Raw genomic sequence first — 13867 nt, 5'->3', positions numbered from 1 at the left:
ATTAGACAGAAAAAGTTTACGCCAGATTTGGGCTTAGATTAATGTACCTTGAATTAGTTCATTAAACGTTTCAATTTTATTGCGATAACTAAAAACCTTCATAACTAAACATCGACTTTTTGATAAGTGCTACAAAGTCATTCCCCTTTGCTACGAAAACCTAGACAACATAAACTATAAGAGAGCATGTCTATCATTCAAGGTAAACAGTTGAGTAAACATTGGTATGATGTGTTGAATATTTCAGGGAAATTACCCTTCAAATAATTTGAAATTTATAAAGAATGTGTAGCTGCATGGGTGGACCCAGCAACAGATTCCTTGTAAAATCTTGACAATTCTGAAAGTTTGCTGTGCTCTTTTCAATTAACGGAGTGTATTTTTTTAGCTAGTTTTGTCGTTTTATGCCGATAAACGCAAAGGAGGCTGAATCGTCTCTAGAAAAAGGAGAAAAACCAACAAAACGTAAACGTCATGACACCTGTCACTCAAACTCGTGAGTCGCGTGTGCGCCAATCGGCAAACATCCCACGTAATTTGATGCACGCGAGCTTAAATAGGTTTACTTCTTCACGGGCACGAATGTTTAATACGAGACACAACAAGCTCTGATAAATTTTAGAGTCGATTGGTAAAAGCTTCTGCGTACACAGTAGAAGTAAAATGGACTTTATTCTGGCTTTTTCGCTTGGATTAGTCAAAGAAATCTACTGGTCGATTAGTGCAGGTGAGAATTGCGAGTGCTGGACACAGTTTTGCTACAGTGTGAAAAAGGTCGATTTCTAGTCCAAATTTAAGTATAGATCTCCGTAGAAAGAAGAATGCACTTAGCTCATTTAAATGGGAACAAAATGTTCAACGAAGATTGTAACAAATTATTGATTTCAAACAAAACTATGATGTTACAAAATTGTCATTTCACTACTAGAGTTTATTCTATAGCGGACTTCCTTTGATTTGTTGAATAATTTAACCCAAACGAACGGTAGAATAGACCTAGCAATGGCTTAAAAGTGTTATAATAATTAAATAATGCTTAATTTTTCCCTGAAATTTTGGCAATGCCGGTTTTGTCTGTCCGAAAGGTGCGGCTTTTTTGGCAAATTTATCGGCGATTTAAAACAACAAGCACAATTATACCACTGTGCTTTCACTTAATTGAAATAAAATTAATTGTAAAAATCTAAATTCATTCGTATCCGGATCTGTTTTGTCCTTTTTGAAATGTACTGTTCAACTTCCGTAAAAAGGAAGAAAAGCCAAAATAGGAAAATATTCCAAAACACTATCGTAGTCATCACTTAATACCTAACGAAAGAGCGTGTGCGTAGTAATGTAATCTTAACTTAATTGTACGTCACAACGAGTTTAGTTTCTAAGCGTGCCTTTTTTAAACGAGGATGTGCAACTTTTATTTCGTTCAATGGTTTTAAGTTATCTTTCAAAGCCGCCCAGTTAGTTTTCGAAAGCATAACGTAATGTTTTTTCGTGATGTCGATGGAAAACAAGGCAGATACTCCAATTAATATCGGCTAAAACCATGCGGAAGACAGAATTTCTCCTTTTAGTCTTATCACTATCAAAGTAAACCGGTGATAAACAAGTATTATTCTAACCAGTGAGGAACGAAATTGGGGCTGGCTGGAAATGGCATCTCGTAATTAACGTTTGTGATGCCTCCTGATAATTTAAAAGAAAGTTTAACTTTATTACAGCACTTAAAGGCTTCGTTATCAGCCTATATAAAACGTCGAAGAAAATTTAAATATGTAAAAACAACGCTTAAAAATCGATCCCCTTAGGCAAGCACTGATAAATGAATTTTTAGCTTACTAGTAAACGCTTTAAGCATAGTAGATAAGAATTTTTTTTCTCCAAAAATCAGTGAGTAAGTTCTCGAAAAAACAAAAAATTATTTTGGGAGTGGATTGCTGTTGTTGTTGTTGTTTTTTTTTTTGTGGTTCACTTTTTCTCGCACTTGAACATTCGTGATTTTGTGCCCAGAATATGATCATCTAGAGCGGGGCTTGGGTTCGACCTTAATCTCAACACGCAACGAACACGCTGAAAAGCGGTGATTCCTTGACATGCATCTTAACTACTCAGTAGTGGGGGTGGGGGTGGGGGCACCGTGGAAGTGAGTTAATTCCAAAAACGTAAAATGCATTTTATCTTGACCAGGGGTACTGATCACATATTCTTATTGCGTCGAGTCCCAGACTGCAGACTGTTTCTTTCCCTCAGTATTATTTTTCTCCCTTGCTATCATATGTAGCAGGTTGATTTATTACCTGTATTCCCAGTTAGATCGAGTCATAATTTGTCCGCGGTTAAAAATTTCAAGTGTAACCGCATTCAAAGCACAGCACGTACATTCCTGTGATACTGTTTGTCATAAATACTAATAGTGTGGTCATACTTTAATTCCTAAGTTCGATCACACTTTGGTCACATTTTCAGCCTAGACAACCAAACAGGCTGGAGCCAGCAGTATGGAACAAACTTTACTGATAAATGTTTCGTTTGTTGATTATTGATTTGAAACAATGTGATTGGCTGACATGTTATTCTCCACCGATTAAAATTATATTTCGCACAATTCATAGCCCAATGGACTGCATCATGCAAATTTTAAAGCCATTAAGTTCTTGAAGCGTCGACCTTCTAATTTGCTGTGATTACAAAAAAAGCTGAAGCCATATGCTTTACCGTTAACATAAGAGACAAAGAAACATTTTATGGGCGCGGGCCTTTTATTTTATTTGCTTCATAAGATAATTAGCTTAAATTCCATTCTACGCCTGTCTATTAAACTCGTGAGTACTGCAAAATTGTTTCTTGTCATTCTAAGAGCCACTACAATAACCTCTCGAAATATCGCCCGGGTAACCGAAATGTCGAGGAAGCCTTTTCTCATGTCATGAATACATTTGGCGTCATTCATTAGCCGGCTATATTTGTCAGTGAATAATTGACCATAACTGATTTTTCGCATGGCTTATTAGAACGTGTAGTGAGAAAATCAAAGCGGAATTGTCGCCGTATCTGCTGTTTAACAAGCGATCACATGGAAACTTCAGAATCAAAGTCTACCTCACTTGAAAATAACGATAACAGAGGGAATAATATTGGATGTGTTTGCTTGAAATACTCTTGCTCCGCCGTATTCTGAGAGGTAAGTCGATGTTAGACCGAAATTTTTATCACACATAAGTGAGTCGATGTTGAAATACAAAATCCCTTACTACCGGTACTGATAACATTGTTGCTATTGTAGCTTTACGTGTTGTTTTTGCTGCTTGCTCGCGCAGTTACGATAGAGACACCACATTAAAAATGCGGCATGAACACCGGGGGCAGCCATGTTTAAAGAGAACCAACTGAATGCGCGCGTGTTAAACGCGAAGGCTTCTAAATCGTTTAGCCGCTCAGTGACTATTGGTGATAATTTTTTCAGTGTTAGACAATTATTATTTACTTGGAACTTATTAGAAAATAAAACTTTCCTTGCATTGCCTCCTTTACCTGCGAGAAATCAAAGCCTTGAGTGATAACTATAAATGCAGTTATGGAGTGTCTACGGCGGATGTCAACGTTTCTGTTTTTTTTATTCCCGGTAATATTTTAAACCCTGTAATTTCCCGCGTGCTTTGGCAATAGGATATTTCTTTAATGAAAGTTCTCTATCTTCCTTTACGTAATCTATTTTATTTCAGTTTGTGATTTCCGCTTTTACGAGCATACGAATAAGCAAACTTATTAATTTCACAAATGAGCGTGCGCGTTCAACAAACTTTATCAAAGTTATCCCCCCGCAATGCAAAATAGTTTACAAAAAGCAAATTTTCTGGTTCTCTGTCAATAACAATGTTTCTTCAGCTCGTATTAAGCAAATAACAACTGTCATTTTTAGACGAACGTCATAAAAAAAACATTTGTTTCCTACAATCAGACTTGCTATTGGCAAGAGAGGATTGCTATTGGTCAAATGCGGACTCTAAACGCTTCAGAATCTTACCTGTAAAGTCGGTTTATTTGTTGACAATTTGTTGTCTTTATTTAACTCGCTAAAAAAAAAATTTCAGAAAGCTACTCAATACAATAAGTGTGTCAGTAGTATTTTCCTACGGTAATTGGAATTGGTGTGCAATGCACTGACAGTCGACCTTTGCTTCTGCAGCTCCTACGATCTGGAACGATCTTAGGTTCCTCTCGCTATCCGTGAGACGGTGAAGCTGTAGAATGCTTTAAATCTAGGTTCAGGACATATTTCTTCAGAACTGCTTTTAAATGCTAAATTATGAGATACATTCTAGGAAATATTCAATTAGTCTTGCTTTCGACGACATGTTATTAGTCTAGCGATTTCACAATCGTTTCTAAATTGAAATAAGCTTAAACGTTCATCCTAACTGTATTTTTTAGTTTTAATCTTTTAAATGTATTTTATTTATATTTTTGCTTTTAATATTTGTTGTGTATATACTTTGAACTTATTCTCAGGATTGTAAAGCAGCGCTTTAGAATATTTTATGCACATTTACGCGCTATTGAAATTATTTTTTTTTATTACAAATTATAAAAGGCAGAAAGAAAAGATTAAGACTAAAACAGAGAAACCAAAAATGGCATGGTTTATCCGCTTAAACGTGGCAACATGGGTATTGAAATAAGAATTCTGCCTATGATTTTGACCAAAATATATTAAACCCCTGAAGGGTACAAGACAGTAAATGAAAGTAGTGACTTTTACGTTCTTAGATCTGTGCTTCGGCTTAAATTTTAGCATCTGGGTCTTTTTTTTTTTGTTTGTTTGTTTTTTTAATTCGTATCATTTAGCACTTAAAACTTGTCGCGGAACAAATATAATATACATGTGTGTGATTTTTTTTCACAAATCCGAGCGAAATAATTAAAAAAATAATTCACGGCAATCAGCGGAGATAACGCTGTCAGCCGCCATACATAAACATAAACCAATAGCAGGTTAGGGCGTTCGGTTAGGGCCGTAGCGTGGGAGGCGGGGGGAGGAAGGATGGGGTGGGACGCGCAGGCGGGCTTGCTGGCGTAATGGTTTTCGGGGCTTTTTGTCTTTTTCATCATTGCCTTAAGTTTCTTAACCTTCTTAATCAAGGTACTCTCCTTAATTGGAAATGGTCCAAGTTTAATTTACGAAATGTGTTAAATTGAGAGAACTTTGGGATACTTTCTAAAAACCTTCTGGCAACGTTAACACCCACAGCTCGCCCCCCCCCCCCCCCGGACACTCGGCATGAGCGCGCCGATCCTAAGCCTATCTTTAACAAAGTGACAAAGTGTACAACAACACCAACAAAAGATAACAAACAAACAAAAATCAAGGAGTTGTATTTCATTTTTATTTCACTGCACACTACTAGTTCTCATCGTACTTCTCATTTTTCTGGTGATAAAAGTATTCAGGACTTGAGCCATATATCAACTCAGTAATTAGGAATGCTTCCTGTAGTTTAATACTTTGCTCATCCATCCGCTACAAACCGAATGCAGGTTTGTTTTCTTCGGAATCAATCGTAGACTTTCGGAAAATCTTCGTAACTGTTTGCCGAATACGGTAAATCAAAGTTGAGCGCATGCGCGTTTGTGCGCGCGCTTCCATACGTGACAAAGTGGCGACGTCATAAACGCAACAGCACACTAATTCGTTTCTCTCTTTGAGTGAAGACGTGTTTTTTAAAGCGAGAAAAGTTATTTTGTTTACACCAGTACATCGTTTAAATGGGAAACTGCCAGTCGCGGCTATGCTGCGCAACGACTGGCAGCTCCAAAGATAACAGCAACATCGATTCGTTCCGCTCAGAAAAGAGCAAAGGCATGCGATCATCTTCGGGAACACTTTCGCCGTGTTATACACGAGAGCAACTTGAGGAAGTTGAGAAACTTTACCGGAGCATTAACCTGTCGGAGATATTTTTCCGAGAAGACGAGATCAGGGAAAAGGTGAGACAGATAGTGACCAACAGCGACAGGGAAGCTCCCCCTCCAGATGCGGGGAAAAAGAAAAAGAACAGAAAAAGAGCCAAACGCAAAAAAAGGCCAAAGAATGACAGCAACCAGCAAGGAGAGGAGAGTGCAAACAACGCCGAGGAAACAGATCACGATAAAGAAGAAAGCGGCAAAGGAAAGCGCTCCTTGTTCTGTCCATCATGCTGGAAAGGAGTCTACAACAGAATCATAAAGCCGCGTGAGGAAGAAGCGTCAAGAAAAATGACAACAGATGACGCTGTGACCTCTACATCGGGCGAACGACCTACTGCAAGTTCACCTAGTGGTAATACATCTTCTGAAAGTGAGATCCCAAGTTCTTCTGACAACGATTCCGATCGCCCCATGACCGTACAAGAACGCCTTGCTAAGTGCCGCCGGATAAAAAAGCGAATGAGGAAGAGGGCAAAAGCCATCGAGGAAGCCAACTTGCGGGTCATGGCACTCGGACAGCGGTCGCCATCAATCTCAGGAGACGCTCAGGAGGATCTTTCGAGTGATAACGAGTTTGCCGCCAGAGAAATGATGAGGCTAACATTTAACACGAATGACGACCAAGCAGATACTGAAAGCATAGATCGCGAGTTAGCTGAAACCCGTGAACAGATCAGAATCTTGTCTGAAAGTATCCAAGCCAATGAAAATCACCGCCTCACTCTACAGCGCCAGTTAGAGAGCAGTCGTGCTGCCCAAGCTGAATCTCGTAGTGCTGGTTCAACGACGCCACCTACCGCGGACGAGCAAGACGGATATTTCGGCTCCGATGAATTCCAGAGCCAGGAGTCCCTGCTTGGTAACCCCACCCAAAACAACAGGCCACCACCAAGACCACGACGCAGGCGCAATGACTCTGTTGAGGGCTTCGTGTCGTGTAGCAGCAGCAGCGGCAGCGAGGATGAAGAACAAGATGGACGACATAGGCGTGGTCAGGCCAGAACATCTGGACCCTCTTCCCGAGCTGGTCAGAGTGGCAGGCAGAGAAGAGTGCCAAACGCTTTTAGAGACGCTTTTCGAGGAATGATGCATGCGACAGGGAGAAACCATGGCACGGGTACACCTGGATTTTTTCCCTCCATCAGTCCTTTGATGGGTAACAATGTTTTTCAAAATTTCCAGCGCGGCGCCAGTGGAAGCCGTGGTACTAGTATGGCCGCGCATAGGTCCTTCTCCACCAACAACTCTCCCAGGGGCGCTGCCTTTCACAACATCCAACACTTTAACATGGCAGCCCAAGTCATGGACAGACCAGAGCATCCCTCCCCCAACACTGCTCCCAGAGGTAGCTTGTTCCAGGAGCTGCTGCGTGCTGTTAGAAGAAGCCGTGGTATTGTCACACCCGAGCCGTTCCCTCCCAGCAACGCTCCCAGAGAACCGCCCAAAGAAAAAGGATCAAAGACCGCTGCCGTAAATGTCACAAGCATTACAGTTCAACCTTGCGAAGTAAACAGGCTACGATTCAATCTCAATCAGCAGTCTGCACCGCACATCGAAGAGCAGCCATTGTCGCACAGCATGACCCACAACTGCAGCGCTTCTTCTGAGGTTAGCACCGATCACATGGCGCCCAACATTGAGGTTATCTCTCACGCGTCGAGTACCAGCTTCGACGCACGTCCTGCCGATCCCGGCGGGACGTGAGAGCTACCTCCGTTTTCAAGTACTTGGTCTCTGGCGTCCACGGTAGCGTCGAACGTTAGCATTCGAGGTGAGCCTATTTTTCTTTTGTGGGAAGGGATGGAGGGTTAGCCGCTGGAGAGAAATATAGGGATTAAGGGGGAGGGGAGAGTTATTCGGAAAGTGGCATCAGTTCCTTTATATAATCCCAGTTGCCAGATATGAATTAATGGGGGTGGGGGAAGGGACAGTGGGAGGGGATAGTTTAATCCTTGAGGTATAAGGAAACATTAAATGACCTAATTTGGAGGATTTGTAATTTTTAATTACCTTAAAAAGTAAGTAAAAAGATAGGAAGAAGGAAGTCATGGTTCTTTGGCCGATTTAAATATAGCCATTGCTTGCAAGGATCTCCACTTTAGGATTTGGCAGCAGGCGGATGGAATGAGAGCCATGTAACACCAGCTTAGTATGTGGGGCATTCGATGTCTTATTGAATAAATTTAGTTCATTTTTCGACGCAAATCTTCAAAAACATTCACCTATTGATTGTAATAAAGTTGATTTTGTGAGCTTGTTTGACATGTTGTTGTTCAATTCGTTGTCATGGAGAAGTGGCGTACGCTGACAGTATGAACGCTGCTCGAATTTGATTGGCTGAATTCTCGAGGGTTCAAAGTCCGCGGGAAAATCTGCAGGAAATCTTGAGGTGAAAAACGAGAAACGGTTTAGCTCGTGAAAAAAAAAAAACTAAATTAGTTTAAAATGGATTTGTCAGTAAGCGGAAGGAGGAACAAGCAGGGTGACTAAAACTGTTGAAATTCCTCAAAAAGGTAAGTCAGGTACACGTTTTTCTTTTTCGTGTAAGCTTATCCGGCTTGTATAATTAATTGTTGGCAAGCAGTTTGCACGCCATTTCTCAGCTAGCATTTCTGGTTTGTTAAGACTCCAAGCATCCGCCTTTTATTTTTTCATTGTTAAATACATTTTCTTTTTTACCCAGAGATTCTGTTACATTTGATTAAAAAGGGGAGTTCTCTCCGTTTGATTTTAATCAGTGTACAAGTGTTCTTGTAGTTCTGTTTGTCGGTGCTTTCTTTGCACTCGACACATTAGTTTTGGTTCAAAGTAGTTATTTGCGAAACAAACCATATTTTTACGTCATTTTCCGCTTTCTTAAGCTAATACCTTTATTTTTAAGTCTTTTTTTTTTTTTCCTCATTGAAAATTCTGGTAAGTTTAATTCAGTTTTGAGCATAAAGTGCATCTTAAACGTTAAATTATGGAACTAAGAACGTCTTTTTCAACATTGAACAATGTTTTGAAGGTTTGGCAAACCTTGTAAATTGGCATTATGCTTTACAGCGTACTATAGTGACAATGTGGGCTGGGTGCCTTTAAACTGACAAGCAGTTTGGCCAGAAAATCGTTTTCTCTGTCAACGGTTTACTGTTATTCCGTAAACTTATGAAATCTTTTTTAGGTTGTACATTGCGTTCTAACTCTAAAGTAGGGAGTTTAAGAAACGAGGACGGCAACGGTAACGAGAACGCCACAAAACAATGGGCTTAATGAGCAAAAACAATCGCTTTGCACGTGCGTTTTACATTTTGGTACATTTCTCTACCGTCCTCTGCAAAACAACAACGCGAAATGACCAAATTTTAGGTTTTCTCGAGAACGGGAGCGTATGACGCAAAATCTTCTTTATTTTTCCTTACTTTGACGTCGTTCATACTAATTTAGTTCCTGGAGAGTTTGCCAGCATTTTCCAAGTTAAACAAATTTAAATGATTGCAAAAGAGTTACAAAGACGAGAAGTTATATTTTTAAATGACGTTCTCGTTACCGTTGCCGTCCTCGTTTCTTAAACTCCCTATTAAATTTTCCTGACGGTATCAGAGATCGTATACCCTTTCTAGGATCCATGGTATACCCTGTTGATTTACAAATAAACCGAAGTCAAGAAAAATGGGCTATTCTTTGGCTTTCGGGTCGTTTCCGCATAACCTGCCGGTCCATAATTATACCGTTCAAGATGGCCGACGTTTCGTTCAACCGTTCATTTACCTTGTAAAACAGCCGTTAACATTTTCAAGTTTATAAAACGTTCAAACCTTGGTAATAGTTTTAAAAACACTTTTTCACTGTTTGACTTCAGAAAGTATAACAACAGGTCGCGTTTAGAGAGGGAAAAAGCATCTTTAAAAGACTAGGGTGAGAAGCTGGGAGTATCTTTACTGCAATTCGATTAAAAGGAAGCATAAAATCAGTTTGAAATCACCAATCTGTGAATTGTCAGTAAACATTTTTTTCTTCATGTTGTGTTAATGAATGTTTTATAATTCGTCCCCCAAAACTGACCAGTTTAATATGATCAACTTTTTAGCAGTCGATAGCCAGTCGCAGCCAGCTTTTGCGATTTTCCGTCGGGTTTCACAACTGTTTTTTTCTGGGATTTTTTTTTAAGGTAAAGGCTTATAAATTACTATTAATATTGGTAATTGAACTGAGTGGAGTGCAATTTGGTCTGAAATCATACGCGTGATTTCAAAATCAAACGAGCGCGATAGCGCGAGTTTGATTTGAAATCACAAGTATGATTTCAGACCAAAATTGCACGACACGAAGTTCAATTACCACTTAATTACATCCATTTTGAAATCCCCCAATATTGCCCAAAAAAGTGTCTAAATAAAAGATTTCAGCCTCCCCCACCCAGAATATGTTATATTTAAAAAATCCGAAAAAAAAATTGCACAAAATTTTTTTTAGAAAATTCTAGGAAATTTAAGCGCTAAAAACAAAGCGAAAACAGTGCAAACTTCAAGTTCAATATTGCCAGTTTCAGTTCCATTTATACGAGTACTGTACATCGAATTCAAAAATGATGCGATTTAGGGTCCAAAATGGTGCAATTTGGAAATAAATTGCACCATTTTGGACCAATCAGATTCCAAGGATCACCAGTGATTTCAAAATGGATGTAATTAGGTACGTAATTTTGCCTTAACTTTGACGCATCATTTCGAGATTGAAGATAAACGTTTCGTGACCAATTGAACCGGGGCGAAATTGTAAATCTAGTTTGTGTTGATCTCCCTCCAAGCAGAAATTCTTGCTTTGGGTTATTTCTCTATCCTGAGGGATGAAGGAAGTACGGTCACGTACACATTGTGTGCCTACATTGGAAATCAGTACCGCAATCTAAAATGTATTGTATGGCCAAAATGTGTTATCCTCTATTTCAGACCGAAACCAAATCCACTTGGGATCTTAAAACTGAAAACGGAAAGATAGAAGTTACAACCACACGTACAATTTCTAGATTGACTGAATCAAATATGTCAGCCAGTTAGCCCGGGGGGGGGGGGGTACACCCCTATATAAGGTATATAGGTATGTGCCGCCCCAAGGGGTATGGTTTTTGAGCCGTTTTGGTCTGAAATCGGGTCGGGTTTTTGGGGCGGGGAACATTTACGAAAGCTTACAAACATATTTTTCTTCTCAGTACGTAACTGGAACGACTAACTGATAGCGAGAAAAAGAAATAGATAAACTATGTCTTTCCAGCTTACTTTTACTCCTTGCGTCAATTTCCGTTCGGCACTGATGCATAATTATCAGGTCTGAATTTTGGAAGTCAGGTCTTAAAACGGGTGTGGAAAATGGCATGTTTAGGTCTAAAATAGGGTCGTGAGGCAATAGTATCGTTCGTGTAATTTGACTAAAGATGAAAGCATAAAATCAGTTTACTGAAATCCTTAATTAATCTGTGACTTGTGTAAACATTCTTTTCTTCATGTTGTGTTATTGAATTTTTTTATAATTCACCTTTAGAAAGTGACCGGTTTTGATCAGCTTTTTAGCAGTCGATAGCTAGTCGACGCCTGCTTTTAGGACTTTTTCCGTCGGGTTTCGAAACTGCTTTTTCTGAGTTTTTTTTACGGTAAAGGCTTGTTAAGTTTCAGTAGGTAGCCGTGAGAAAGTATATAACTTCGCCTTAATTTTGACACTCCATATCGAAAGTGAAGATAAACTTTTCGCGACTATTGTAGGTGGACGCTTGAACTCGGACAAAATCCTTAATCTACTTTGTGTTGATCTTCCTCCACGCGAAATTCTTCTTTCGTTTATTTTTCCATCAGGGATCAAATATGGTCACGTACGCATTGTGTCCCTACAATGGAAATACCGCAATCTAAAACCACAAGTCAGAATGGTCAAAATGTATTACTCTCTATTTCAGACCAAGGTCACACCCATTTGGGACGTTAAAGACGGAAAGATGGAGGGCAAAACCACATGTACACTTCCTAACTTGAATATCACATCTACGTGCAGCTGCCCCAAAACTTCCCCCTTTTCTCTTTTTGCCGCAAGTAAAAAACAAAACTTTTCTTCGTCACGTTTGTGTTTACTTTCAATTTTTAGCGTGGTATTTTCATTTCGCTGCATTACCGCAATCGGATAGCCCACGCGCCGGTTTAAGAATTGTTGATTCATTTCCTCTTAGAGGTTTTACTCCGCGTGACAAACACCACTTGTCGCTCCTAATTCCCTTGGAACAAATATTTGTATTCTGTGATATACAGAGGTTAAAAAAATTCGACATTTCAAAGAGCACCACTTTGTTGTAGATGTGGACTTTACTCTTAAATATACTCTGTCGAAGCGTGATAATCGAGATGATATCAGTCATAAAACGGATTTTTACGCCGTTGAAATTTTGGCATGGCTTGTCTCATGATTGGCGTGCGCGTAACCATATTTAGTGGTAGCCCGGACATGACAGGGATCAGAACAATTGAGCCGTGTCAGCCCCGATTTCTAGACGACTCTTAAAAAAGATGACGTAAATATTGCTCATAGTTATTTTGCTTATAGCCATTGTAAACAGTTGAGGGTAGGACTTGAACGGAAAAGGCCTCGTTGAACGAAACAAGTTTCGATTTTGGTGCGTGAAATTCAACCAACCAGAATAAATTTGATGTCAAGAAGACGGAGAATTACGGCACGTAAAAAGTACAAAGTGTCCCCGGCTCTGAGCCTGCGGAGAAAACGATCAAGGCGACGAGCGAAAGAAAGAAAACTCGAGCGAAAAAACGGAATCAAGAGAAGAACTATAAAGTTGGGTATGTACTGTTTTCCCTTGGTCTGAACATTTTTTAAATTTTCAGCACATGATAGACATAAAACAAGTACCATGATAGACCCGTGCACGGTATTGCGAAAGTTCTAAAAGTTAATAGTTGCACAAGAATACAAGCTCGGAACATTTCATTTCCTGGTTTTGCTTGCATGTATATTCGCGCTGTAATGTTGGTGAAATATGAAAATTACATACTTTGCCGGGTTTCAGCCGAGACGCTTGTTTTTCTTTCGGCGTTATTATGAAAGTGTCATGTTTTGCGTGACCCCAAGGCTAATCTCCATAATTTTTATTAACTTATTTATCAACAAGTTGATTAGGTATCCCCTCTCCCATCAGTATTTTACAAAGGACAGTACACCCAAAAACACCCACTAATTAATACGATTAACAACCGTACATATAGTTTACTGTTAAGAACATTCTCCTTTTGCTTTCATCTTTTATGAAAACAAATTAAATTGTCGTACATAGATAAAAACCCGGCGCAAGCAGTTTGCTTTGTTATATCTATCTACACTCCACAACGAGCTTGTATTTCCCGACGCGAACTCTCGAGTTTAGCCTGAGCTTTCGTATACAGGCCCAATACAATGACTATTGTCTTCTCTGATGGTGATACGGCTGAAGCTAAAGTTAGCAACTACCCCGGGGCAACTACTGCCCAATTTGAGCAAATGCTTACATGGATGAATTTGAAATATTCAGGCGGTTTGGGTAAATACTCGATTTAAAAGTCTTGTAACGGTGTTTGCTTTAAGCTTTTCAAAATTTCTTTTTGTCTTGATTGGGTTCCAAAGAGTGACATCCCTCGCGAAATTTGACGAACTTGTTGTATAATAGCGAGAAACTGAGTTAAATTCTCTTGGTGTTAGGTTTATATTATTATGACGAGTACCTTGTTGGCCTTTCGAATTCTGAAACTGAAAGCTGAAACGCAGATTGCAGAAAAACTGAGACTTAAAATTTTTTAAACAAATGCTCTTTTTTATGAGAGCCTTTTTAGTACAAGATAAACACTTCTAAAGTCCTTTATACGATCGCAGCACGGAGAATCACGTAATTAAGACTCCATTG

At 39.5% G+C, this 13867-nt stretch overlaps 2 protein-coding genes across 4 annotated transcripts in view; one reads left to right on the top strand and one right to left on the bottom strand.

Annotated features, from left to right (window-relative positions):
* LOC146484509 (uncharacterized) overlaps positions 1 to 13867 on the bottom strand; it is a 278821-nt gene that overhangs the window by 29860 nt on the left and 235094 nt on the right. The gene's annotated exons all lie outside the window — the stretch shown is intronic.
* Positions 3156 to 13867, top strand: part of LOC146484520 (uncharacterized) — a 47138-nt gene continuing 36426 nt past the window's right edge. The window contains exon 1 of one of the 3 annotated variants that reach the window (XM_085104590.1): positions 3156 to 3175. Coding sequence is in view for 2 of the 3 variants with exons in the window: in XM_085104589.1 (XP_084960715.1) it covers positions 12629 to 12773 (145 nt within the window). In the remaining variant the exon portion in view is untranslated. Of the gene's footprint in view, positions 3176 to 12522; positions 12774 to 13867 lie in introns of those variants that run through there. The other 2 variants (XM_085104589.1, XM_085104588.1) reach the window with 2 other exon arrangements.

The sequence above is a fragment of the Pavona decussata genome, unplaced genomic scaffold (genome assembly GCF_977016875.1).
Source record: "Pavona decussata unplaced genomic scaffold, jaPavDecu1.1 SCAFFOLD_32, whole genome shotgun sequence".
NCBI lineage: Eukaryota > Metazoa > Cnidaria > Anthozoa > Scleractinia > Agariciidae > Pavona > Pavona decussata.
The sequence above is the reverse complement of the archived record's forward strand: the minus strand, read 5'-3'. Positions and strand labels throughout refer to the sequence as shown.